General features: G+C 38.8%; 1 protein-coding gene and 1 long non-coding RNA gene across 2 annotated transcripts in view; one reads left to right on the top strand and one right to left on the bottom strand.

Moving 5' to 3' along the window:
* The window catches only part of LAMA4 (laminin subunit alpha 4), a 108,191-nt gene that overhangs the window by 73,672 nt on the left and 7,792 nt on the right, over nucleotides 1-26,727 (top strand). Inside the window, exons 18-34 of the mRNA XM_026065560.1 lie at nucleotides 2,740-2,879; nucleotides 5,030-5,203; nucleotides 6,267-6,409; nucleotides 6,766-6,928; nucleotides 9,111-9,244; nucleotides 10,280-10,451; nucleotides 12,647-12,778; nucleotides 14,202-14,348; nucleotides 14,566-14,570; nucleotides 17,720-17,849; nucleotides 18,955-19,092; nucleotides 20,678-20,811; nucleotides 21,982-22,146; nucleotides 22,862-23,015; nucleotides 23,672-23,865; nucleotides 25,447-25,636; nucleotides 26,513-26,668. Of these exons, the coding sequence (XP_025921345.1) occupies nucleotides 2,740-2,879; nucleotides 5,030-5,203; nucleotides 6,267-6,409; nucleotides 6,766-6,928; nucleotides 9,111-9,244; nucleotides 10,280-10,451; nucleotides 12,647-12,778; nucleotides 14,202-14,348; nucleotides 14,566-14,570; nucleotides 17,720-17,849; nucleotides 18,955-19,092; nucleotides 20,678-20,811; nucleotides 21,982-22,146; nucleotides 22,862-23,015; nucleotides 23,672-23,865; nucleotides 25,447-25,636; nucleotides 26,513-26,668 (2,471 nt within the window). The remainder of the gene's footprint in view (nucleotides 1-2,739; nucleotides 2,880-5,029; nucleotides 5,204-6,266; nucleotides 6,410-6,765; nucleotides 6,929-9,110; nucleotides 9,245-10,279; nucleotides 10,452-12,646; nucleotides 12,779-14,201; nucleotides 14,349-14,565; nucleotides 14,571-17,719; nucleotides 17,850-18,954; nucleotides 19,093-20,677; nucleotides 20,812-21,981; nucleotides 22,147-22,861; nucleotides 23,016-23,671; nucleotides 23,866-25,446; nucleotides 25,637-26,512; nucleotides 26,669-26,727) is intronic.
* LOC112965975 overlaps nucleotides 5,117-26,727 on the bottom strand; it is a 36,524-nt gene continuing 14,913 nt past the window's right edge. Inside the window, exons 4-5 of the long non-coding RNA XR_003253441.1 lie at nucleotides 15,928-16,022; nucleotides 5,117-5,188 (exon numbers count right to left, since the gene is read on the bottom strand). This is a non-coding gene — a long non-coding RNA (uncharacterized LOC112965975). The remainder of the gene's footprint in view (nucleotides 5,189-15,927; nucleotides 16,023-26,727) is intronic.

A 26,727-nucleotide genomic window follows, 5' to 3' on the forward strand; every position in this document is an offset into this window, starting at 1 on the left:
GTAATGTGCAAATTATAGCAATGCACGGCCTACTACATTTGTGGAGCCAGAATTTCCAATGCATTTTTTGTTTGAATGTTTCTGTTTTTTGCTTTAAGGCACAGTGTTTTTTGCCAATAAAGTCAGATGGGGAATAGCTGAGAAGGCAGTCATCAGTGCTRCAGAGGGGGCTGGCATGGGAAATGCTCCAATTTGATGTGACTGTGATTCACAGCCTGGGAAGACAGATGTAGACATGCCTGGGGACAGTGGGGTGCTCTCACATCAGCTGTGTATGTTGTCAGGAGATGGTTGATCTGGCAGGAGAAATGTCCATCAAAGTCCAAGAGAAAGCCATAAAAAATGTTAAGCTAGGTGCATGAAGTACCTTRCCATCCTGCTAATGATGCTATCATGGCAGCAAAAGCCTCTGAACTGCCTTTGAATAAAACTTGCACCTGACTTTTTTAAGGGTAAGATCCCTTGTAAGGGTAAGATGCCTTGGCTGCACAGTTTGTCTGAGAACACTCCCTCTGTTGCCACTGCATAGAGAGCTGATGGGCTTCAGGACAAAGAATATGAAGGACAGTTTAGGGAGGAAAACAAGAAAAGGAAAAAAGTGTATGGAAGGTTACAGTCAAGGAATTTCCTTCTTGACAGCTCCCCATGTATTCTTTTTCRTATTACTGGATAAGACTCCTTATCTTCTCTCATCCTCACCTTTATCCCAAAGACTAAAATAAAAAATCAATATTTTTCTATGTTGAAGAATGTCATTATAAAGGAGAAGAGGAAGAGATTTATGGGGAGGTTTTTATCATAGTACTAGTTCTAATACATGCTAGTTTGGYATTTTTATGATACAGCTGTATTTTACGTTTAATAACCCAAATTTCAAATAGATGAAAAAACAGTTTTTTAAGATATCAGAGCATATACATTTCCTACTCTGCTGCCAATTATTAAAAAAAGACTGTTGAAATTTGCTAAGTTACTTTCAGATTTTGCGATTTTTTACTTTAAGAATAATGTGGGTTTTTTTCCAATTGATCATGGTGACATGGAACATTCATTTCAAAAGGCAGAGAAGACTTTCTGCAAGGTGACTATTATACTGTTAGTTTTAAAATGTAGAATTTTTAATGCCTTCTGGAATTAATATATTACAAAGAACTCATTGCATCTCTTTCAGAATTTGCTAAATCAATATCACTTTAATGTACAGCCAAGCAAATGTATATATAGTAAGCTTTACATGGAATATCTGATTACTGACCCCCAACATGTAAGATCTTTCAGGACTTAAGGGAATAACTGGATAGTGCAAAGTTCTGCGTGGCCCACTCCTCCACTGGACTTGGAGAGTAAAACACAAAAGAAGAGAGCGAAGCAGAGGGCAGGACTTTGGCAATACAGCATTTCACACTATTCAAAAAGAAGCAGGCCTTGTAGGAAGGACTTCATGGGATTTTCTCACTCTGTGTTGCTCTAAATGAGGCTGCTTCAGTCTCTAGTCAACACAGAACTTGAAGCACGGAAAGGTGATCGGAGATGACTCTTCCTTTCTTCTTTCCCTTCTTTATAACCTCAGTACTACTCAGGATTAGCTCCTCTACCTGTTTCTCTTCTGTTTTTTCAGACAATAGTAAAAATATGAGGGGAGGAACATAAGAGCAGGTGAACACAAGTTTACAATCCCTAAAACAGAAATGAAAACCCTACAAATCTGGTCTTAGCATTTATAGGGAGCCATGTTATTAAAAATTAGCTATTAATATTAGTTCTTTCTTATATACATGCAGCTTTTGGCTAAAATCACATCTAATTATACTCAACTAGTTGTACCTCCATTTAATTAAAGATGAAAAATGAAGTGATCTGTAAGTATCCTTCAAAGGGCAGCATGTCAGTGGAATCTGATGTGATGATATCAGATTATAATTAGGGGTGGCTATTTCTCTTTCTCTGTAATTTTTCTGTCCGCRTATCTTTCTGGGAGTGGACTTCTCTCCTTTGGAACACAACAAAGCACCCTCACTTCCTTTTGACAACAATCCCTCTCACATATGTGCCAAAAGACACAGCAGTGAAAGACTGGAGGTCTAGGACTCTGATTTATGACCTCTGGCAGATGCAGGTACGGTAGCTGAGTTTACTGCTCACAAGTGTTGGGGCAGGCAGTAAGTACATTTTAAGCTCAAAGGCATCATCAGCTAAGGTGCCCTACCACTGTAGAGCACAGGCCTGCCTATTACCACAATCTGAAAACAGCAGTTTTTTTGTTAATACATTGGGCTGTGAACCATGCACAGACATATCACCTGTTCAGCCTTTGCTGCTGTCTGGGAGAGAAGCCCAGTTGAGAGCTGAGGGAAGTAACCTCTTCAACACCCCTAAAATGAATCTGAAGAGCTCATGAACCAAAGCTCCTAGATGCAATCCCCAGGTCAGCCACAGGTATCTAGTGAGATGCTGAACAAATAATCTTTCTGCTCCAGTTACCATATCTGTAAAATGGGGTTTAACATTTATCTACCTTGAAGAAAGATGAAAAGGTTAAATTGATTAATATTTGCAAAGCTCCTTGAGGAAAGTATTAGAGATGCGACAACACAGTAGCACTTAGAAGTTGCATGTGGAGTTCCTTTTGCGCGAAAATAACTTCTTTCAAAAAACTTCCCTAATACTAGATCTTGACAAATCACCACCCTGTCTGAAATCATTGCCTCCTACATACTGTCACTTATTTCCTAATTGCAGTGAAGAAACTTACAGAAGTCTTCCCTCAACTCCTGGACAAACTGCGCAGAGTAGAACAGAAGGCACCAGCAAACAACATTTCTGCCAGCATTCAGCGGATTAGAGAGTTAATTGCTCAAACCAGGAGCGTAGCAAGCAAGGTAAAACTTTTGGATGGGACGTTCAGTTGCTAGAAGTAATAATATAATGCATCTTATTAGGAGCTGCATTTTCTTGGGCTATGTTAGAAACCCAAATCTTGACATTATCTCCTCCCAACAATTGGATAAACATAGTACTATGAAAGTTAATAAAAACTTTACAGTTGCTATTTGCAAGCAATTGACATTGCCATGGTATTCATGGTAGACTATTGCTACTGTGGTAGCAACTTTAATTRAGTAATTGGCACCATATTAATGATGGCCACAGTAACAGAATCATTTAAAGCTAAAACTAATGCACTATTCAACTGGCAACATCACTTACAAGCAGTAGTAATTATGGCAATTTAATACAAGCCTTTGTTAGTTGACAGTATTTCCTTTTTTTTTCTTTTAATTTTCTGAAGGATAGGAGAATCTTTGGCTCATACACATTTAATAGAGAAAAATACTTTCATTACCATACTGACAAATTATGAAGGCTATTTTCATAACAATAACATTGATGTTGAAAATGAAAACAATGTATTTGAGATCATTCAGAGAAACCAAAAATTCAGTTTACTATTACATGTTCCCAGTGCTGGAATATGCTGCCCACATACATCACTTCAAAAAAAGCAAAGTTCAGTCAGTACACGCACAGTGCTTGATTTTTCTTTAAACATACTTCAGCATTCAAGCGTATAGTGCTTAAAATTTGAAAACATTGCTTTAGTTATGTTCAAGCATTTTGAATTAAAATGAACATTTTTAAAAATTTGATTGGTGTCTCACATATTTCACTGTAACTTCAGTAATAAAACAGGATTAATCGTGAACAGAAAATTGGCCATGCTACTTCCAAAGCAAAGAAATAAATTATGAGTAGATGTTTTATAGCTATGTAAGATTTTTATGTGCCATACATAATGATGTATCTCTGATTCAACTAAGCACGTGTCTATAAACATTGAAATTTAATTTACATTAAGAATATGCTTAAGTACAGTTAATTAGGAGCTTTAATTAATTTTAAAATGAATTCCCTTCATCTTCTTTAGCATGTCTTCCATAAGTGATTGTAATAAACATATAGAATCACAGAATGGTTGAGGTTGGAAGGGACCTCTGGAGATCATCTAGTCCAACCCCCCTGCTCAAGCAGGGTCACCTAGAGCACGTTGCACAGGATTGCGTCCAAGCGGGTTTTGAATATCTCCGGAGAAGGAGACTCCACAACCTCTCTGGGCAACCTGTTCCAGTGCTCTGTCACCCTCACAGTGAAAAAGTATTTCCTCATGTTCAGATGGAAGTGTCTGTGTTTCAGTTTGTGCCCGTTGCCTCGCATCCTGTCGCTGGGCACCACTGAAAAGAGTCTGACCCCATCCTCTTTACACCCTCCCTTCAGATACCTGTACACGTTATCTCCTCTTAGCCTTCTCTTCTCTAGGCTAAACAGGCCCAGCTCTCTCAGTCTTTCCTCATAAGAGAGATGCTCCAGTCCCCTAATCATCTGTGTAGCCCTTCGCTGGACTTGCTCCAGTAGTGCCACATCCCTCTTGTACTGGGGAGCCCAGAACTGGACGCAGTACTCCAGATGTGGCCTCACCAGGGCTGAGTAGAGGGGGAGAATCACCTCCCTCCACCTGCTGGCAACACTCTTCCTGATGCACCCCAGGATACCATTGGCCTTCTTGGCCACAAGGGCACATTGCTGCCTCATGCTTAACTTGGTGTCCACCAGCACTCCCAGGTCCTTCTCCGCAGAGCTGCTTTCCAGCAGGTCAACCCCCAACCTGTACTGGTGCAGGGGGTTATTCCTCCCCAGGTGCAGGACCCTGCACTTSCCTTTGTTGAACTTCATGAGGTTCCTCTCCGCCCACCTCTCCAGCCTCTCCAGGTCTCTCTGAATGGCAGCACAGCCCTCTGGTGTATCGGCCACTCCTCCCAGTTTTGTATCGTCGGCAAACTTGCTGAGGGTGCACTCTGTCCCTTCATCCAGGTCATTGATGAATAAGTTGAACAAGACTGGTAGTGCCAGTAGTAGTTGCCAATTTCACTCTTGTGATAAGGGAGGTTGCTGGCTACGTATTCTTGCACATTTATGTTAAGTAATGTCTCCAGTCAGCAATAATGTGTCTCACTTAGCACACTTGCAACTGCAGGTCCAAGTCTCTATGACATTTGGAGGCCAGTCAGCTGTTGAAGTCAATCCGAAGATCAACCTGGAAGAACTGAAATCTTTCACTTCCATGAGCTTGTACATAAAGCTTCAGAAAGACAACCCACAACTGGCAGCATCTCCAGACAGATTTGTTTTGTACCTTGGAAACAAAAATGTAAGAGAAGAATCCAGTTAATTTTTATACCAAAAAAAAAAAAAAAAAAGTGGAAATCAGTGTGAAGATTATTTGTTCTTGGTTTTTCCTCTCACCTTTTCTCCATGTCTCAAAATAAGAGGTGCCTACTATATGTCTTACTCATGCTGGTCATTGATTTAGTGACATGCTAAGAGCAAGAGTTTCTCAGACTCCCATCCTTGAGACTTCTCACCCCAAACAATGAAGGATTCTCTCTAAGAAGCAAAATTAGCTTGCCTGTGCAGTGTGCTGCTGAGACTGTCACTGGTGCAATCTATACTTGTCATCCGCACTGTCAGTACTGAGCTGCTCTGAAGCAGTTCCTGGTGCCTGTCTGGCTTTTGTGGGTCACATTTTAATCAGATTTATGCTGTTGACAATGTAGATTCCAAATCTCTAAGTTCAGAGGTCCACAAGATAAGAAGGTTTCTTTGCCTGTGGCTTGTGCTGCTGTTGTATTCTCTGTACATCACTGCTTTGAAACATGTAGAAAGAGCATATGCTCTCACCACCTGTAAGTGCTGTGAGACAACTATTCTTTAAACTTTGGTTCCTGAAAGAAGAAAAATCACATCTCTCACAAGCCAGGTATAACCCTGGCAAGCCATTAATCAAGAAGGGTAAAGAGGCAGGCTTTTCTTTTTAAGCTTTTCTAAAAAGAAACCCCTCTTGGCAGAAAATTTAATTAGAGTGCATAATACCTAGGCTTTAGACAAATGTTTCTTACTATACCCTACATATGGCACTGCACACTAAATACTGATGAACAGCTTCCAATTAAACATGACAAATTTCAGTTAGAAAACACCTTATGATCTTGTATTTACCTCAGTCAAAATGGATATGAGATAAAATTTCAGAGGACAGATTTGTTCTGTGCAGTTCTGTCTGGTGAAGCAAAGTAATTAGAGAATGAAGCTTTTGCTTGTTAGTTATATATTAAGGTGTCATTTTGTCTAACATAGCCTGTCCTTTACTAACATTCTGCATTAAATCTCTTTCAATATTATAGCTCTGACATCCTTCTCCATTGGTGTTTTAGGCAAAAAATTATATTGGTCTTGCAATTAAGAATGATAATCTTGTGTACGTGTATAATTTGGGAGGCCAAGACGTGGAGATACCTCTGGACTCCAAGCCAGTCAGCACCTGGCCTTCTTACTTCAGCATCATCAAAACTGAGAGGTAAAGTGCTAATGTACATTTCACCAAAATCATATAGTTAATAGAAAAAATCAAACAGAAAGAACTGTCCATCAGTAGTCTAAGTGTCTGGTCCTACTTTTGTTGAAGTAAATGGAAATTCCCAGTGATTATAAAGAGCCAAGACACAAGAGGCCATAAGGAGGAAGAGAAAGTGTCTATAGTTTCTCTTTCTTTCCTCCCAGACTACCAGTCTTCTAATTGTGGAAATAAAAACCTTTCTTGGAATTGGGAACTTTTTTCCTGGTTTGATGGTTTTTTGTTTTTTTTGAAGTCTAACATGAAAATGAAAACATGAACAACATGAAAATTTCTTCTCCTCCAATTCCTCTCTACAGGATTGGAAGACATGGCAAAATGTTTCTAACTGTGCCCAGTCTTAGCAGCACAGCTGAAGAAAAATTCATCAAAAAGGGAGAGGTTCTCGGTCCTGGCTCTCTCCTGAATTTGGAACCTGAAAATACTGTGTTCTATGTTGGTGGAGTGCCTCCAGACTTCAAGGTTGGTCAGACAAATACCCTATATTCAGACTTAAATAACATAAACCTATCTTGCTGGGACTTCCCTTACAACATGGAAAAATGGCTAATAAATAAGATGTCCCTATTTGGCCATTTATCATCCTAGGACTCCATCCCCTAGCCATGGCCAAAACTACTGCTTTCTCTAGCACATCATGTCATACAGTAAGATGATCAGATTCACATTAGCTGCCATTAAGGTTTTCTGAAAGGTAGTAAAAGGGAAAAAGCTTGTTGGCTATTAAGTAATAGCCAGAAACTAAGGCCTTATTAACCTTATTATTAGCCCAGCTTAACAAAGTTTGCAGGCTACCAGTTTTTTGCAGTGCTAATAAGTCCTATATCTTTACAATTTTTCTTCTACAACTGTCACAAAAAAGCAAAAATAATGTACTGCTAATATTAGGACAGTGTGGCAAAATAGTAATACAGTGATCCATTTGAATTTGAATTATCATTGGTTAAAATTCAGCCTTATGATGGCATGAAGACTTGCCCATGCAAAATATGTCTGAAGACCTGTGTGAGACAGTTGCTTCAGTCTAGTTCCTAGTGAACATCCATATCAACTCAGTCAGCATGAATTAGCACCTCAGTTACCTGCTTCTGTAAACATATCAGGTCCTCTTTCAGGATTTAGAAATTGTTATGAATGATCTCTGCTCCAAAGATTGACATGGTTGCGTAAGACTTTAGAGAATGCTACCTTCTTCAAACTGTGCTAAAAAGCTGAACAACTGTTCCGCAAGCAGCCCTCCTAACAATATAAGAACAAAGATTAACTCCATGTGCTTATGTATACCTGAGCTTTTGCATTGCCATGCCCACCAGATATACACCATGGTTCAAAYTTTAGATTACTGAGCCCTGGGAATACAGTGCAGGTTGCCTGGGGATGGGACAGAGGACTGAACAATAGTTGCACAAAAAAAGCAAATAATCCAGCAAATGAGCCATCCAGGTCTGGTCCAGAGCAGAGAAAAAAGTAGGAAAAGAGAAGGAGAAGGAGGAAGGAGGAAGGAGAAGGAGAAGGAAAAGGAGAAAGGAGAAGAAGAAGGAGAAGGAGAAGGGGAAAGGGAAGGGAGAAGGGGGAAGCAGAAGGCTTCATGACTTTAAGCATAGAGGTCTCTTCTCCTGTAGGAATAGATACCTCATTTTCATTTATTAACATACTTTTTTTTTCCTAAAAGCTAAATGTTTTTGCTTTGCCATTATATATTTTGTAAATATGAAATGTACCACTCAACCATTAGAAGTTTCATACTTAAAAAAATTTAACAGAATAGTAAAGGAAACAAAAGAAAAAAGCAAACATGATCAGTTTCCAAAGCACAGGCAATATGCTGCAGATGTATTTTCTCTTACAGCTGCATATATATATTCTGTATTTCTGTATTACTATTATTATTATATTATAATCAAAATGGAAATAATAAGAAGCCAAGGAAAAGTTACTGGCAGTGATCAGAGTCTGAAGTACAAGAGGTCTTAATATCACACCTGTACCACAGGGCAGAGTATTTTAATGATAAAAGAATGATACACTAGCTCTGTCAGCTTTATTTTTTTACATTTTCCCTTCACTAATGCAGCTATTTAAATTCCATTTGCAGTGACCTTTGTTAAAAGAATGAGTTTCTATATCCTGCTAACTGTTTCAAATAATATCTACTGAGTATTAGCCACTGGTACAGATTTTGAATCCAGGTGCCCTGTATTTTAAGTGGTCTCTCATTTCTCTCTCTTTCATCATGGTGTGAAATTATTTTTCAGGCAGAAGAGGATATCTGTACATTAAACATGAAATATCTTTTGAGAGAGTCATGTACATCAAATAAGATCTGTGATTAGTCATATAACAGCAAGATCTTAATTATTTTCCCCTTCTCCACCAAGCGTGCTCCCTTTAAAACTACAACAAAAGTTCTTGTTTGCAGTTGCCTTACCTAAACTGTTGTTCTCACTGTGCCCCATTTTAACGTACAACAAAATGGCCATATGCTAATGAGGACTGCAAAGACTATTTGAAGGTAGCATCATCCCATTCATTTTAAAATATGAAGAGCTCAGAGACAAAACTGACCCCAGGCACAAATGTTTTTGTGACACCCAAATAACGAATGTAACCTTTCTCCTTTTACCTGTCTTTGTTCTCTGCACAGCTCCCTCCTAGCTTAAACCTACCTGGCTTCATCGGCTGCTTGGAACTGGCTACCCTGAATGATGATGTGATCAGCCTGTACAATTTCAAGCACATCTATAACATGAACACCACCACATCGCCACCTTGTGCCAGGTAGGAGACAGTCTCAGAGTTACTCTGCTCCGGTTAGCCTTTTGAGTTTCTAGAAAGTGCGAGTCCTGATATTGCACACTTTTTTTCAGAATACAAATCTGAAGATGATATTGACTTGTCCAGAAAGAACTTTGCCACTTTAAACTCCTAGTCCCATCAACAAGTTGAACTTACTTATTTGCTATTGCCTATCTACATTAAACCTCTCCCAACCTTGTTCATGCCTTCGAAACAGAAATGTGGAGCATGTCTGCCCTGCATGTTAGCTGGGGCACAGCCTGGACTTCATTACCCACACTGCTAGCCCAAGGATGGGACTGCTCCTGACTTCTATCCAGTCCCTGCAAGCAATATCGCCACAGTCAGTTAGCTCTAGGGGGTGCAGCAAACTTGAGTGCATTCCCATGCCCAGTGAACAAAGACAGTATAGATGTCACCTTTCTGCCATACACAAGTCATTCCTCAGATAAGCCATTCACACTGGGGAGGAGGAATTGAGACAGAGCAAAGCGATTAGAGCAAAGGATTATTTCTCATGTCATTCTCACAGGAGCAGTCCTGAGAGCACAAGCTGCTGCTCTCCAGAAGAGTGCCTGTGGGCCACCTCTCCTGGGCTCCCCAGCAGAGCCCATCCTCAGTTAAAGGCCACAGAGGATTCGAACGGATTTCTGCAGAAGCCAGAGAAGCTCTTAATATGAAAACCTCTCCTTGAGGATGGGTTGTGGCCTTGCCACTTCATGGGAATATACAGAAGAACTTCCCTGTGGTCCTCTACATACACCACAGGATAAAAGTGTGATCTAATGACAGAGTTAGATACACCCTCAAAGCTATACATAATTTTTTAGAAAAAAAATCCAAAAAAGAAGTAGAGGAAAAAGCCAACRGTCTCACTGCTGCCAGGAGCAACCACCAGTTCAGAACATTTCAAGAAAGCATTTTAATTGTAAAGCCTTTTAAATTTCCTCATATTAAAATGGGGAGTCTTGGTGTTGAAGCTATGCCAAATTTTGCTTCTCTGTTTGTTTTTCCTAGAAATAAATTGGCTTTCACTCAGAGTCGGGCAGTGAGCTATTTCTTTGATGGTTCTGGCTATGCCGTGGCAAGAAACATTGAGAGACGGGGAAGATTCAGCCAGGTGACTCGGTTTGACATAGAAGTTCAAACACCTACAGACAATGGACTGATCTTGCTGATGTTTAATGGGGTGAGTACCAAATTCCGCTGATAACCTTTATTCATAAGCACCACATGTTCTCCCATATTTGCAGTGTCATGGAAAACCTAAAATGTTTATGTCCTCAGATTTCACTTGAGGGAAGAGGAAACATTTTGTGTTCAGCTGGTGCATATATATGTTGGGAGAGTAATGGAACACACCTTGCAATGGCTGTGGGAAGCTGGGACCCTGAGCTGGACTCTGCTCCCATACAGAGACAGTCAGAACTTCAGAGCGGTCATACCACTCTGATGACACTTTGAGAGAGAATCTAGTGAAGCCCAATATTTGCACCTTTATTTAAATTTGAATGTACAGTCAAAGCTATAGAAAAATTTCGTGAAGTAGTTCCCATAAAGCAGCCACTTTGTGGTAGATACCATCTTATAACTGTGTCTTGGAGGAGTATTAAAGTTTGACATTTATTTTAGTTACTGAAAATAGACAGTAGCCCAAATAAAAAGGTGAGATCCAAATATCACCAGCTTTTCTGAAATCTGAGGGTGGCTCAGACTCTGTAAGGGTCTGAAAAAAGTAGAATCTACATACAAACATCCTTGAGCTTGAGTAAACTCAGCTTGAAGACAAACTCAGATATTTTGTCTTTGGATGTCTCCACATCAAACTCCTGAGTCCTGTGTGGATTACAACTAGTAAAGCCACAGAAAACAATTTACTGTGTAGATGCAGTCTGCAGACACACACATGTCTACACACCAACACATACCACTGCATTGGACATTTAGAAGGGAATGAATTCTACTCTCATTAGAAGAGTTACTCCCTAGCATTTGCCATAAGGTAACTTCCAAAAGAAATTTCTGGAGAGCAATTTGCTTTGCAGCATACTATGTCACCACTAACTTTCGCTCTTAGGAAGTTCTGCACTAAACAGTTGCTGCTAAGTATATCAGTGCTATTGCAGATCATTCTTTTTTTTTCCAAGCAGAAGATCACAGAAATTTTTCTGTGATATATGCACTTTGGATGTTATGGTTGGAAACTGTGATCAAGAGGATGTCAGCCATGGAAGGCCATGTCTGTTGACAGATGCCTTCAGATGGACTGTGTAAGCAGCCCCCCATTACTCAGTTCTGCAAGGACAGCTCATAAATACTCTGAATGTATCCCTTGTTTTGTTTTCAAGTTTAAGCTGTTCAAGAAAAATGCAAGCTGCAGTTTCATTAAAAAGGACTACATTAAAACCTACTTTTACTACTTTAAGTAATGACTTCTGAGGGTGGGGTAATTAGTGTCAGAGACAGCAATTCTTGGCTTGCAGATTTTTTTGAGAATTATTGTTCCCATGTCTCCAGTAGACATTTACAGTATGAACACCAGAAAAAAATGCAAACATTAGCATTAAGAGCATTAACCCAGATGCACAGCTGCTGTAAACTGTACTTTCTGCTTCTTTAAGTTCAGATTTGGAATGAGACTAACTCTATGCTACAGATCTTGATTTTAAGTATAATTTGATTGCCTAGTTCTCCTCTTCCTTTCTCAAGGATGATTCAGCTCCATGAAGATTTCCTAAAATAGAGCTCCTGTTTCTAAAGTTTAGGTCACCTAGCCACAGAACAGAAGCCAAACCAAGAGACAAGAACAGTCTAGAAATGCTGAAACCAAATTCAGGATACCAAATAAACCATAGCTACTGCCCAGCCTTCGGCAAATATATCAGTGCTGATCAGGGCTGTGAGGAGATACACTCCCTAGCTATCATAGCAGTGCTGGCAGAAGCTTTTACTGCAGATATAGTCATTCTAGCAAAATACTGTTTTTACCAGTATAACTTCTTTCATTCAGGCCATGTGGTTTTACTTTGCCCATACCTAGAGGTATTCACATTAGGAATACTTTGCTGGTAAAGAATATTGACACACCTGTGCTACCAAATACTATTCCTATAGACAGTTCGCCAAGCCACCAAATAAGCATTGTTTGTCAAACAATTATGTGTGGGTATGTATATACATATATATACATATATTACAAATACATATATAACCATATATATAAATCCAAAAAACAGTGTTCTAGTTTTGCAAATAAAAAGGCCTCTTCCAAGTAGCACACTGTTCACAATGAGTATCAGCCACTCTGATTGCACTGTTTATTTTTTTTTCACTATCACTACAACACTCATAGTGCTTTCCTGACTGCTGTTTTGTTTTATACAGAGTATGTTCTTCAGTCTAGAGATGCACAATGGGTTCTTGTACCTTCGCTATGACTTCGGCTTCAGTACCGGCCCTGTTCTGCTAGAGGATTCCATGAAAAAGGCTCAGATTAACGATGCCAAATTTCACGAGGTAGAGATGGGATTACAGTCACTGTCATTTGACTAACTCCAACAGCTCCAAGGAAGCAATAGTTTGCTCCAAAGCCAATTAAAAGAACAAAAAGATGAGAGGCCAGGCTGTGGCAGGTGCAGTACACTGGGCAGAACAGCAGACTGCATAACTGCCTTGCATGTGAAAGAGCACATGCCACTCTCACCAACACAGCTGGGTGGAGGGGGAAAGCTCTCCCTACTTCCTGGTAAATCAGCACTTGTGGGCAGATTTTTTTTTTACTAGCCAGGTTATTGACTGCACAGGGAGAGGACACTTCAGTGTGGGAGAAGTGTTACAGTTAAAAATGAAACTACACCCAGAAAAACTGTATCCTTCAAACATTCCGTTCTCCACAATTAAAAACATGTCATTGTTAACTTGATCACCTTAGCTGTTATGCATCATGTTACAAGAAGCACAGGCACACCTCGTTTTATTGTGCTTCACTTTATTGTGCTTCGCAGATATTGCTTTTTTTACAAATTGAAGGTTTGTGGCAACCCTGCGTTGAGCAAGTCTGTGGGCGCCATTTTTCCAACAGCACGTGCTCGCTTCATGTCTCTGTGCCACATTTTGTACATTGTTTTTTTAGATATAATTCTATTGCATGCTTAATAGACTATAATATAGTGTAAACATAACTTTTATACGCACTGGGAAACCAAAAAATTTGTGTGACTCGCTTTATTGCAATATTCACTTTAAGGAGGTGGTCTGGAACCGAACCCGCAATATCTCCAAGGTATGCCTGTACTGCATTTCACATTTCAGTCAAAGGGAGATTATTCAGCTATCAATCTTTAATATATGCACAGTAATTTGGGGACTTTGCAGATCAAAAAAATCAAGTTGCACCTTGTTTTAAGAGAATTTGCTTTAAGCCAGTGTAACTGTGGCAGCAGCAGTAAAAAACTCCCCATAGTGGCTTGCCTCTCCTGCCATTGACTTGGTGTAAATTCAAAGTCTGATCTACAAAGCTACAGTTCTGTTAAACCTGCTTAAGAAGAGCAGAATTAATCCTTTTATGCTTTGACCATAAAAGAAGTATTTATAAAAGTATGCCCATAACTTCCTATTGGATGAATCAACAAAACACTCTGAAGTTAATGGAGTTGATCTGCTTGCCTCAGTGTAGAATTTGATGTAAGTAGTTTTGTGCAGGTCTGGACATAAGTGAAATATCCAATTTTTCAGCCATTAGAGAAATTGGGACGTCAAAATAAGCTCCCTGCTAATAATTCTTGTCAGCTCCTCTGATTTACAAGCAACCTTTTTGATAAATGGGTATCACTGTTAAAGCTAAAAGACATAAAGATACAATCGTGTAAAATCACCATGACAATTTACAAAAGATGACATTTTGGACACTTAAAATTTAAATACGTGTTTTTCTTTTCAGATTTCTATTATATATCACAATTCTAAGAAGATGATCTTGGTAGTAGACAGGCGACATATAAAAAGCATGGACAACGAAAGAACAGCAATGCCATTCACAGACATCTACATCGGAGGAGCGCCTACTGAGATCTTACAGTCCAGGTTGGTTTACAACTAGTGTTCAATCACTGTTGTCAAGTAATCACCACATTTAAGTAATGTTTTATGACTTGTGCCCAGTGGCTCACAATAAAACATTTTCCCAGCCTCAACACCTTATTTAAAAACAACCCCTAAGACACCATTCTAATTTTCTCAGAGCTCTGAAGGACCAAGGATTAGACATGATGCAGTATGGCTAAGTTCTGATGAAGCCGGTCTAGCTTCAGTAAGGGTAACAGAAACTGCTGTTATCTTAAAATAGACACTTTCAAAGAACACATGACTATAGAGAAGCCCTATTCCTCCTTACTCTGCAAAAAGTGATCTTTGTAAAAGAGAAATGCCTTAGCTGAAGGATCAAAGCCCTTTACCAATTGCATTTTCAAATCCAAAGATGGTATTTTTCCTACTATGCACTTCAGTTCTAATCAGTGTCAGTTTCTCTCCAGACTCAAGTGAGCTGGCTTTGTGTGGGGGTGGGAAGAATAGAAAAATTCTCATTTTTCCATCATACCATTTGACAGAAGCCAAGCTTAGTCTCAGTAGACTGTATAACTCCCATTTCCTGAAATGGGAACCCRCTGGACTAGGGTCACACCCTGGGAGAGCAGGCCAGATGCTTAAAGGAAGGGTATGCTGTTCTGACATGCCATATGCATTCCCTGGGCCAGACAGCTAAGCCATCATTTTCAGAAGGGCTCCAGATGCCAATTTAAGTGTCACAACTCTTAACAAAAATACAGTCTCTCTTTGAAATACCCTCTATGTTAGAAAATGGAAGACAGCAAATGCTGCACGGTAGTTTCTAGGTATTACTGGTAAATCTTCTGAAAACTTATTTTGTTGTCAGGTTAACTGGCTGAATCTATAAATACATAATGTCACAGATATAAAACATGGATTAAGCTTTTATCATAAGGACAAACTTCCCATAAAGAAAAGTGATGCCTTCTTTGAACACGCCAACAAAATGGTGGCAAGCGTGATATAATTTATTTAACCTCTTTCAAATAGTTCTTTATAAAGGTCTGTCATAAGGAGCTATTAAATAATCTACTGGGATGGAGCAGGGAAAGGCTCAAGTGTATTAGAAAGCAGCTAGGAAAGAGAAAATACAACATAGTATAACTCTTCAGTTTTCACATTTCAGTTTTTCAGTATAAAGGATGTAGAGCACATGCCCAAAGGATCTCTGCTAAGGCTGGTACTGAATGTATACAGTAATGATCTATAAACAACAAAGGATGGTAAAAACTGCCTTGGTTAATCAAACCTAGAGAAAACTGAAAAAGTCCAGAAGGACCTAGAATATTAGGCAACTGTGCAGTACATGCCTCAATCAATGGCAGGTTAAACTTGTTCACAAATTAGATACACAATGAATCATGTGAATTATGCCTGGAGTTTTCTAAGTGAATTGTGGTCATTCTGCAAAATACCTGGAAGATACTTTCAAAGCAGGAAAAATAGCCGCTCAAGGCACAAGTGATATCAGAAAAAATCTGCAGACATTCTAAAAAGGTGATCAATTATAGTACTTAAAAGTGTATAATGAAATTACTTATGCATAGCTACACCCTTACCTTAGATATTGTACTCAGCTTTGGTTCTCATGGTCTCAGCGTAGACAACAAAAAGTCCAAATGGTACAAAATGGTCCAAACCTGGTGACAACATTCTATTTGCATCAGGAAAATAAGTCTGTATTAGAATTAAATCATCTTCTGCTCATATTTATACTCCTTTTTTCTASAGAGATTTACATTTGACTGACACTGGAGGGCGGGGGCAGAAGGAAGAATTAGCTGTAGTGATAGAGAAGGACTTTAATTTTCTTTCAAAGCAGTATATTTTCACTCACCTCAACAGTACATGCCTTCGTCAATTGTCTTTTTCCCAAATAATCAAATCTGGAACCACTGTTATACATTATTTTTCTCCCACCTCATTCAGTGCATAAAGCAAAGTGCTAAAGGGAGCTAGGAGCACTGGGGGCTGGGAACTGTAGGGAACAAATTCATAAGAAACCTTTCTTTATTTTTAAACCTATATCTTCTTTAGTTTCCATTGCTCCTAGAAAATGTTGTTGCTTAAGCTGGTGGTATTTAACAAAAAGGCRTATTTGTGGTATCCAGCCAGACACATGGCCAGTTAGAGTACAGTTTAAACTGATTGACTGATACCCCACATCTTGAGCCAAATTCCACTGGAGAGGAGCCTTCCTGTTGACTTAGCCTTCCTGCTGATTTCACTGAGGAGCAGATTAGGCCCCTACAGTGCTCCTCCTCTCACCTAATTTCAGATATGTACATCTGTGCTATTCCACCTGACGGTCAGTTTTAGCCAACGTAGAAAAAAAGGCACTTACAGAGCCTGATTCATCTGACATGTTTCAAATGTTTACCTTACAATGAGATATATCATAGAACACTAGTACAGAAGTAGGTGTCAACACTGTCAGTACCATCCCAATTGAGGTGAGAAGAATCCCACTGCTACAGTTCATGCTACAGAAAGTGCAAAGACTGTCTACACATTAGCCAGGTCAAAACTCAGGATTATTTCATATTCACTCCTTCAGTGTATTTGTTTCCTGGTTATCTCCTGGACTGGGACCCAGCAGATCTCATGACATTTTCTGACTCTACCACAGAGCCTCTGTGGATAGGCAAGTTTCTTCTTTTTCATTGTGCAGCATAAATATTCTGAGGATAAATTTCATGATGTTTGCCCTCTGCTGTAATGTTGTGCTATCTTGGTGAGCTGTTGAGTAGAAAAACGCAGTGAGCAGGAGCAGTTGGGATACACTGCTGTGCTGTCTACCTCAAACTTGACATTAAAAGGATTCTGGAAGCCCATCTACTGCTCTCATTTACAACTATATAAACCCATTCATCAGCAGTCAGAATTTACTCTTACTTCCTTGACCTCTGTTACTATTATTTGTTATAAAATAGAGATCCGCTTCCTGAGACAAGAATGGAGATTGCCAATAGAAGCAAGAGAAGAAAACTAAAACATAACTTTTCTAGAATAGTAAAAACTAGAGACAAAAATCCACAGATTTTCATCGTAAGTGGGTAGAAATCCACTTAAAAATATGCCCTTTAATTTCAATATCTATTTTTACCTTGTTAAAGTTATTTTATATGGGTCTCCTTTCTGATTTCTCATATTCTCAGTATCTTGACTCCTCATAACACATAATGTGGTTAAATAGTTGCTTTACATAAAGATGTAGGAACTGGGCTCTAGTGAGGCAAATGACTAAGGATCTTCCAAGTTTTTTAGAACACTTTGGCCATAAAAGTATATGCAGGAGGGCAAGAGCTATTTAACTGCAGACTGTTTGACACTGTTTTCCAACAGCATCAGCTCACATCTGGCAGGAAGTGTTGGCTTTAAAGGCTGCATGAAGGGTTTCCAGTTCCAAAAGAAGGATTTCAACTTGTTAGAAGAACCAGGAACCCTTGGAATCAGCTATGGGTGCCCAGAGGACTCACTGGTAAGCAGAACACCATGCGTGAGCTAACAACAAAATTTTGGCAATGGATATGACCACAAGCTCAATATTTACTCCAAATAATGGAAAGGAAAAGTCTTCAACCAAGGAAACTACAATGCATTGATTGTGATTTTTTATTTAGTCTGCTGACATACTATCCGGTTTTCATCCTGAATTGCAGCACTAGATGTTTTACTTGATATCCTTATTATATCTGAGATTGCAATGTGAAGGCTGGATCTGACATAGGCTGTATGCTGTATTCTGAAAGCAAATATTCCATAGTAATTCAATTTTTCTTTATGCAACAAAGAGAATTGTCCTCAAACACTTCCTAACACAGATGTATGACACGAAAAGGACAGCAAGATATTGACCTTCCAAATGAGTTCTCTCCTTAAGTCAGTCCAGTTCTACCTCTGTGAAACACAGTACAACTGCACCAACACTGAGGGAACTGCCTTTTCTTTTCAGATCCCCTCCATCATTCATCATTTACTCATTACAATACAAGGCCGGTAATTCTAAACTGTGTTCACAGTTTTTATCCTGCAGGCATGCCTATCCAAAGCCATGCTGCCTGTGAAGATGAAGAGCCCCACCACTTGTAGAATTCATCACACAACTTCATCCTCTGTAAAGGAGGAAGCTAGCTGCAATTTGTCCTGCCTCAGGCCTGGTTTTCCTTCTGAGGCTGAGAACTATAGACACCCCTCCCCCCCATCCTCCGATACAAGCACTCAGTGTAGCATGCAAACTAATACATCTCACGTTGTGATGGTGACTGTGCCACACTGTTTGGAGAGGGGCTTTAGCCCCCTCTGTTTCTAGTCTTCACACTTAACATCAGCAGATGTAGGATGAGCGCTGGAGTCCCTAAGGAAATTGAGAACCATTTGGCTTGCACAGTCTAAATGGCTACACTTTGTTAACACTTTCATGGCATGCAAGGGGCAGTCTATATAAATTAGGTTAAGCCAAGAAGAAAATATTGAAGTTTTATAAAAGAACTGAACTGACTACATCTTTAAAAGAAAGTCTCCTTTTTTATTATTAAAAATGTTTTCGACAGCATACTTGCAACTTTATTTTATTTAATTTGCAGATGTCCCGCAAAGCATATTTCAATGGAGAAAGCTTCATTGCATCAAGCCAAAAAGTGTCATTCTTTGGTGAATTTGAAGGAGGCTTTAATTTCCGGACATTGCAGCCCAATGGGTTGCTATTCTATTATTCTGAAGGAGTGAGTATACTTTTCTTTAGAGTTTGTATTGTTTTATTTTACCTTTGAATTGTTTCCCAGAATACTAGGGGAATAATGGAATTTTTCACCTGATGTTTTAACAATGGAAAAAGCAGTCTCGAATATAGAAGCATTTGGCGATGGCCACATTTTTACAGTTTGCATTTGATCTACAGATTAAATCCAGCTATGCCTAGACATGGTTTGGATGCCAAGAAGAGGATTTGATCACATGCCTAGAATTAACATGTATCCCTTTGTGCTCAATCCACAGGGTAGAAATGCAAAGTGGATCTTGCAGTGTGCTCAGCAGCACTGCAATCCCGATTTGGACCTGTAGGTGCTACTAGAGCATAAATAATATTAAGGGACTGTTATTTTCCTCCCAGAGACAATCCCTGGAAGCAAAGATGAACCAGAGAAAGCTTGTTTGGATTAGTGGGATGGTATTCTCAGCAGTGATGAGTTGACAGAAATCAGTCAGAAAGCTATTCCCAGATGGTACTTAAACCTCCATGGATGACTGGGAAAAACTGTGTTTTAGAATGGCTCCTTGCAGTTACAGGCAGCAGGCTGCCCTAACTGCTCCTGTCAGAGGAGAGATGGGCAGAATGTGGAGTCACACTCCCAAAATGGTGAGTGAGCATGAGGAATTCTAAGAACCTAAAGGCTCAGACTTACATCTGCAGCAAGCGTAAGCTCCGATGACAGGAACATCTGTTACCACCCACAAATGTCTATTCTGCCATCCTTGCAGAAGATTACCAGCAATGCAGCAACAAAGGCTGCATGAGACCTATATCCACCCCTGAATTTTTACATTTTACAGCCTGGAGTATTACTATATATTGAAATAAGTCACCATGTCAGTTATCCAAGCTACTTGCATAAATGAGGCAGAGCCTGAAGTATAATAGTGTTTTCTTGTATCACCTTACACATCATTTCTGGTTTCAACTCAAAAGCTCTAAGCCTATGAGATGCCAAGTGCCCTATTTAACAAATGGAGATTCAGCTATTTAGCACTTTACAGAATCAGAGAGCATGATTCCTGTGACTGTGCAGTGACAACGCTTGTTCTAATGGAACAGATAATATTCCTGTTATGTGGGGCTGTGATCCCAAATGCCTGACCCAGATAGAAAATCCTGTCTCTAAGACCATTTTGAGTGACTAAATGAGTCTGATCAGAGGGAATTAGGAAAAGAAAAAAAAAGTATTGTTCTTATGAGAGCAGGGATCTTACAGTAACAGCTGCTCTATACAGTACCATAACAGGGGTACCAGACACACAAATCAAATATAAACATCATAAACTGCTAGATGGAAGGAGCTCATGTGACAGATACATGAGACAGTCTGCAGCAGAATTCATGCTTAAAGAACAGCAAGAATATCAATTATAATGTGATTATCTCCTCCTTTGCTTCTCAGTCTACCTCTCTGCAAAGAGAGTAAAACTGGGGAAAACAGCAAGAGGAAATATGTTTGGTTAGGAAAAATAAATACAACAATAAAATGCACTGGACTGTTAACTTTTCCAGTGTTACACATGCTTCTGAAGATGCTTTTCTCTGTATTTCAGTCAGATGTGTTATCCATCTCTATGGACAGAGGTGCTGTTGTTTTAAATGCAAGTGGAATTAAAGTTCAATCATCAGACCGAAATTACAACGATGGAAAAAACCATTTTATCATTACTTCTGTCACACCAGAAAGGTAAAGCTGTCCAGCATCTTTTATTCCCTACCTTCAGAATATAAATATTTCTTGTAAAGAACTCATTATCATTTAATATTCTCTGTCAAAGGGATGTTTAGGCATTTTTTTCACTGATTTTTTTTAAACTGATTAATTCAGTTTAAAAAAAATACAAAGCCAAAATCAACGTGATTGAAATTTGGCCTGCTTGGCCTGAGGATAAGATGCCAGGAATTTTTAGTAAAACTAAAAGAAAAGAACAGTGTTTTTCAAAGCTTAGCTCCTGTTTGCCCTCATATATGAAAGCMGTTTAATATAACCAAAAACTAGCATAAGGGTCATTCTTCATCAGGTTTTTTTTTGATTTTTTTAAACAATCCCAAATTAACCATTGAATCATTTTACTATTGCTTTCTATGTTAAACATTTTCTTAAAAGGTCAAAGAATCAAAAAATCTTTCTTTTAGAATCTTGACTATGCAGATAAAACAGGTCATTCTGTTTGCAGACTGAAACAGAAGCTTGTACATATGACTTCTGACATCCAAGAAGCATGGTTTGAAAAGCTGCAAGTGAGATACAGTGCCTTGGAACAGTGTTGAGAACTGTCATATTTCCCTGAGTGTTTTGAATTCTGAATTTGCCAAAAATCAGTGCCTGATGCTTCAGGCGATAGTCAGTTTCATATTAAGGCAGTAGAATCCTTCCTGATTTCTGCAGCAATTGATTTGTTTGTTGCAAAATGAGATTAAGTAAAGATCATTGTATAAGCTAAAACAGGAATGTGTTGTGATAAAAGAGAAGGAAAAAGGGATGGGGACATAAAGGAGAAGGATTAGCACATGCTTGTATCTCATTTTCCCAAATGGTGGCTCCATCCATTTATTAATGATCTCTTTGTTTATGTATCTTCACTGAGTGGACTTTAGTTTTCTGGACTTCAGGATTAACCCCAGAATATCACATCATGACATCTGTTGCCCTGTGGACTCTAGGTTGCTAGTGGGCTAACTGCACTATTGCTCATTGCACAGCTGGAAATGAGAAGATGTTCTCATGACTGTGAGCATTACCATTCAGTGATTTATACACTAAACACAGCATTTGGGGTGTACATAACATGTTGTCTAATAACCAGCATGGACTTTTACAAAACCAGTTTACAAAATGGATGCTTTGTCCTTGCAGATATGAGCTGACTGTTGATGACAAGAAAGAAAGCAAAAAGAAGCCAGCTAAGGACAAAGCAGGGAAAAGCCCTGACAGTGTCAAGAAGTTCTATTTTGGTGGCTCTCCCCTCAGTATGCAGCAAGCCAACTTCACTGGCTGCATAAGCAATGCCTACTTCACTAGGTATGTAGCATCCTTCCAAACACATTATCAGGCAATCAGTGTCTGACAGCTCAGACAGTAACTACTCAGGAGAATTTATTTGCACAATAAAAACATTTATCTCATTTTGTGAGGCTAGTCAGTATATGTGAATACCTTTCTTACCTTATTTGCCATGAAATCTGTTGGTGCAGACTTCCTAGGTTAAGAAATTGTTGAAGTGGGAATAACTGTTGACGTAAATCAGCTTTCAGTACTGCACCTGCTAATGCCTTTGGTGCAATGTATAATTTGCATAGCTGTAATTTACATTTATATTATGTAGCTTGCAGCTCTGCCTTTGAAACAAAATGATACTACAGCATCTCACAGAAGCTGTTGAAGTTAGGAGTTTGGTCATGTGGAAGTGGTCAGAATTTGTTGATCTTAATCACTTTACGAAATACTCTTATATAGAAAATTTTAAAGTAAATTTGATGCTGCAGATTCTGACTCTGTGTTTATGCAAGCATTAATATAACAGACAGAAGTAGTCCAGGCTGCCCATATCATCCAAACATCACCTGATTAATCTATATTTTTAATCAAGGATCCAAGATGAAAAAAGCCCATCAAAACATCATTTAAAATACAAATGTAAAATTCTGTGATTTCTATGAAAACTATTGCAATACTTGCAAAAAGCTGTTCTTGACACCTTTCAGTCAGTCAGTCATATTCCCTCTTTGAAACACAGGTTGGATCGAGAGGTTGAGGTGGAAGATTTCCAGAGGTACTCTGAGAAAGTTCAGACTTCTTTTTATGGATGCCCTGTTGAATCCCCTCCAATTGCTCTTCTCCATAAGAAAGGAAAAAACTCATCAAAAGCCAAAGGAAATCGTAATAAAAAGGTTTGCTACAAATTGCTTCAGTACCACCTTAGAATTTTCCAAACTGATACATACTGTGTCATGATTGTAAATTCTCCAAATCATGGTTCCAAAACATACCACTTGAAGAATACTTCAGCTTTAAGATAAGCAAAGGTCTTCATCCCTTTGAATATTTCATCACTACAAATATCTGCCCTGACCTGATCTGCACTTGCATCATTCTGTCTTACTAGAACTGTAAAATACATTTTCTGACATCTTCGAGAAAGCACTGCAGAAAGAGCCTTCTTTGATTTCTTCTATAGCCTAAAGGCAATAAGCTTGCTTCTGTTCTCAGCTACTTCCATGTGGCTCTATTGGGTACAATTAGCATGCATTAATATAAATGAGAAAAAAAAACCTCTTCCAGCATGCAGAACTTATGGTCCAAGCATGTCCTATTATGACTGTACTATATCCTACATCACTGAAAGCAGAGGGGAAAATATTCAAATAGGAAAACTGCAACATATTTGAATTGTAATTATGTTAGCTACACAGGTAGGAATTCTTGGAACCATTCTTTTTTTTTTAAGGAAAGCATATATTGCTAGTTTATATATAAATGATATTGCTATTTTTAGTATGTTCCATCTTAGTCAACATTTCTGGTTCATGGTTCTCTTTGTATGAAGGTGGGAAGAGATAAAGACAAGATCTCGCAGGCTTCAACTGGCCTCAAAAAACTGTATCAAGAAATGAATATGCACAGAGACCCTCAGTGCCACTTGCCTATGAATCCCAAGGCAACCGAACACGCATATCAGTTTGGGGGAACAGCAAACAGCCGGCAAGAGTTTGATCACATACCAAAAGATTTCAGTGAAAGGTAAAGGAACTTTAGAAATAAAAATGAAATACACTGGGGAGGACAAAGTAGTATTTGAAAGGAAAAAAATGACATATTTCTGCTCTTAGCCTGGTGCTTTTTTTGTTTATGTGTTATATCTAAGGCAAATTTTTATATACAGAATGTTTTTAGGATATATTAGAAGGTGTTTCAGCTGAGTCAGAGTAATAAATTGAATATGTTTCCAGTTACCTCCCTTTTGTAGACTCTTCATCTGTACTATATATTAAGAAAATGAGTCTTTTTGCCCATTCGTATGAAAGTTTTAAGGATGTTAGTTCTATATAAGTAGTGCACCATTGGTCTCTTTATGCAAGAAGTACTGGCATTCGAGCAGAGCTGGAAATGAACATGATAGTTCACCAAGAAATGAAGCACAGTTGTGTGTTAAGTGGACCATGGCAGCTGTTTAAAACTGCTTGGGAATCTACTTAGTGCAGCAGGACATAAAGCTATGAAAACCATGTCCAGTTCAAGCCATAGTGGAAATACAAGCAATTAATTATGAGTCCAGCTATATTGGATATTTAATCCTCAGGCTCCCACAGAATAGGCTGTATGGTATCTTATGACCACCAATGGATCTTAGTTTAATACTTTCCATGAAAGACTACAAATTCAACAACATAGCACTTTCTGGAAGCATACCAGACTACTAACTCAGAAAAGTGCCATTTCCTGACTTAAACAACAGAATCATTACATTTGTTTTAATTCAATAGTGTTTTACTTGGGGCAGTCCTAACGGTGTCCATCTGAGACAGAAGAAGGAAAACTCAAACTCTAACATGTCTGTTCATCCCTACAAGATATATTTTTGCTATAACTGCTATTACAGCTTTGTTGTTGTAATGTTTATTTTAAAAAACAATGGCTTGTGATGTTTTAAAACAAATTCTATTGGCAGGGGCCTAAATGTGAATGTGGAAGGTACACACTGCAATGGGGCATGTCTAGATCGTTCATATAATACCAGGAACAGAAGCTAAGCTAATTAGGTAACCTGAGAAGCAAGACTAATCATTTCTGGCACTGCCTCACACAAATACAGCTTTGCCATTTTTTTGACCCAAAGCAATAGTACCAACTCTTCACTGTTCACAATGTCAAATGGAGTCAAAGTAAATGGCAATGTCATCTTGAACTTCATGAGAAACAACTAGAAAGCAGAGGCTTAACAACAAGTCTAGAGTAACACTAAAGATTTGTGAACTGTCAGGTTTCCACTACATCAAAGGAAATGTTAAAAAGTCCACCAACATCGCTATTTGATAGGAATGGATACATAGTGTCCCTGCTGTCAGTTACTGGTTATCTGCACTGACTTTATTCACTCCAGAGATTTTGGTTTTTTGAAAACTGGTTCCTTGCAGGGTGGCTTTTTCGCTAGCTTTGACTTCTACTTTGAAAATCAGTACGGAATGCTTCTCAGAAACATCATTTCCATAAAGGACATGTATCTTCCTTGGGATGAGAGGAAAATCTCAATCTTCCTCTCTGCAGGTTGATTTCTGTCAATTATATCTGCTCTAATATTATTATTGTGTTTTTATTTGCCAGAGCTCAGTTCTCTATCAGTCTGAAAACTCACTCATCTCATGGCATGATTTTCTATGTCTCCGACCAAAAAGAGACCAACTTCATGGCCCTATTCGTAGCTCATGGCCGGCTCATTTTTATGTTTAATGCTGGTCATCAGAAGATAAGAATTAAAAGCCAAGAGAAATACAATGATGGTCTTTGGCACAATGTAAGTAGAAGAAAGCAATCAGTGGGAAGACACATGCTTTAAAAGGTGTGGTAAAGATGCTGATTTGACAGCTCAGGGAGTTTTCATTCCTGTGTTCATAACCACACCTGTGTTGAGAAACTTCTGCTAATATTTTTAAATCTTCCATGAAGAATTTTACCAAGTCATTAACTGGGGATAGAAGAGTTTACTTTGTAAATTAGTTATAAAAATCTAGCAATTCCCCACACTAACAGCCGATCAGAAATAGCAGAAGCAAGCAGAACAATAAGGCAATAAAAAGTCAAATCAGCTAGGAATGAAGGGCTAAAATTTTTTTTTGGCACATTTGAAGTGCCTAAGCAAGAGGCATAGCAGTCTTAGGTTCCCTCTGTTGTCCATGAAAATTAAAAGACAAATTTAGGGGGCAAGGTGATTTTCCCTCTGCAGATACCTATCTCTCCTCACTGACTATAGAGGAAATCCAGTTATAAGCTCCTAACTTGGGCATTTAAGTGTTTAAGCACTTAAACACGCTTTAAAGCAGGTTGGATGAATCCAGACCATATAACTGGAGAAGACTGTGAGAATTGTAAAAGTGTAGCAATGAATCATACATGTGAATATAAGATGGGAAGATCTCAGTAGACCGTGGGAGATCTTAACTACCTGTCTCATATGCCAAAATGGTAAGACAGAAGTTCTACTATCAGATATTTTTTATGAATGTGAAGAGTAAGAGTTGTTCAGCAAAGAATACCGGCAGCTAATAAAATAGGTTTGTAGCATATAACTCATAAGCTTTTCTTCTCAGATTTCTTATCTTCTTCCACTACACAGTAGTGTTCCCACGACACATGAAAGTAATCTTCTGGATTTTTTTCCCTCCCTTTCTAGGTGATATTTATAAGAGGAAAAAATATGGGCCGCTTGATAATTGATGGTCTCCGAGTATTGGAAGAATCTTTCAGTGCTAGTGCTAATACTTGGCAAGTCACTGAACCACTGTATATTGGAGGCGTATCTCCAGGAAAAGCTGTGAAAAATATCCAGGTAAAGTAGACACCCATTACATCACTACATATCTCTATGTATAGCTAACACAAAAGTTG

Source organism: Apteryx rowi, unplaced genomic scaffold (genome assembly GCF_003343035.1).
Source record: "Apteryx rowi isolate R43461 unplaced genomic scaffold, aptRow1 scaffold_229, whole genome shotgun sequence".
NCBI lineage: Eukaryota > Metazoa > Chordata > Aves > Apterygiformes > Apterygidae > Apteryx > Apteryx rowi.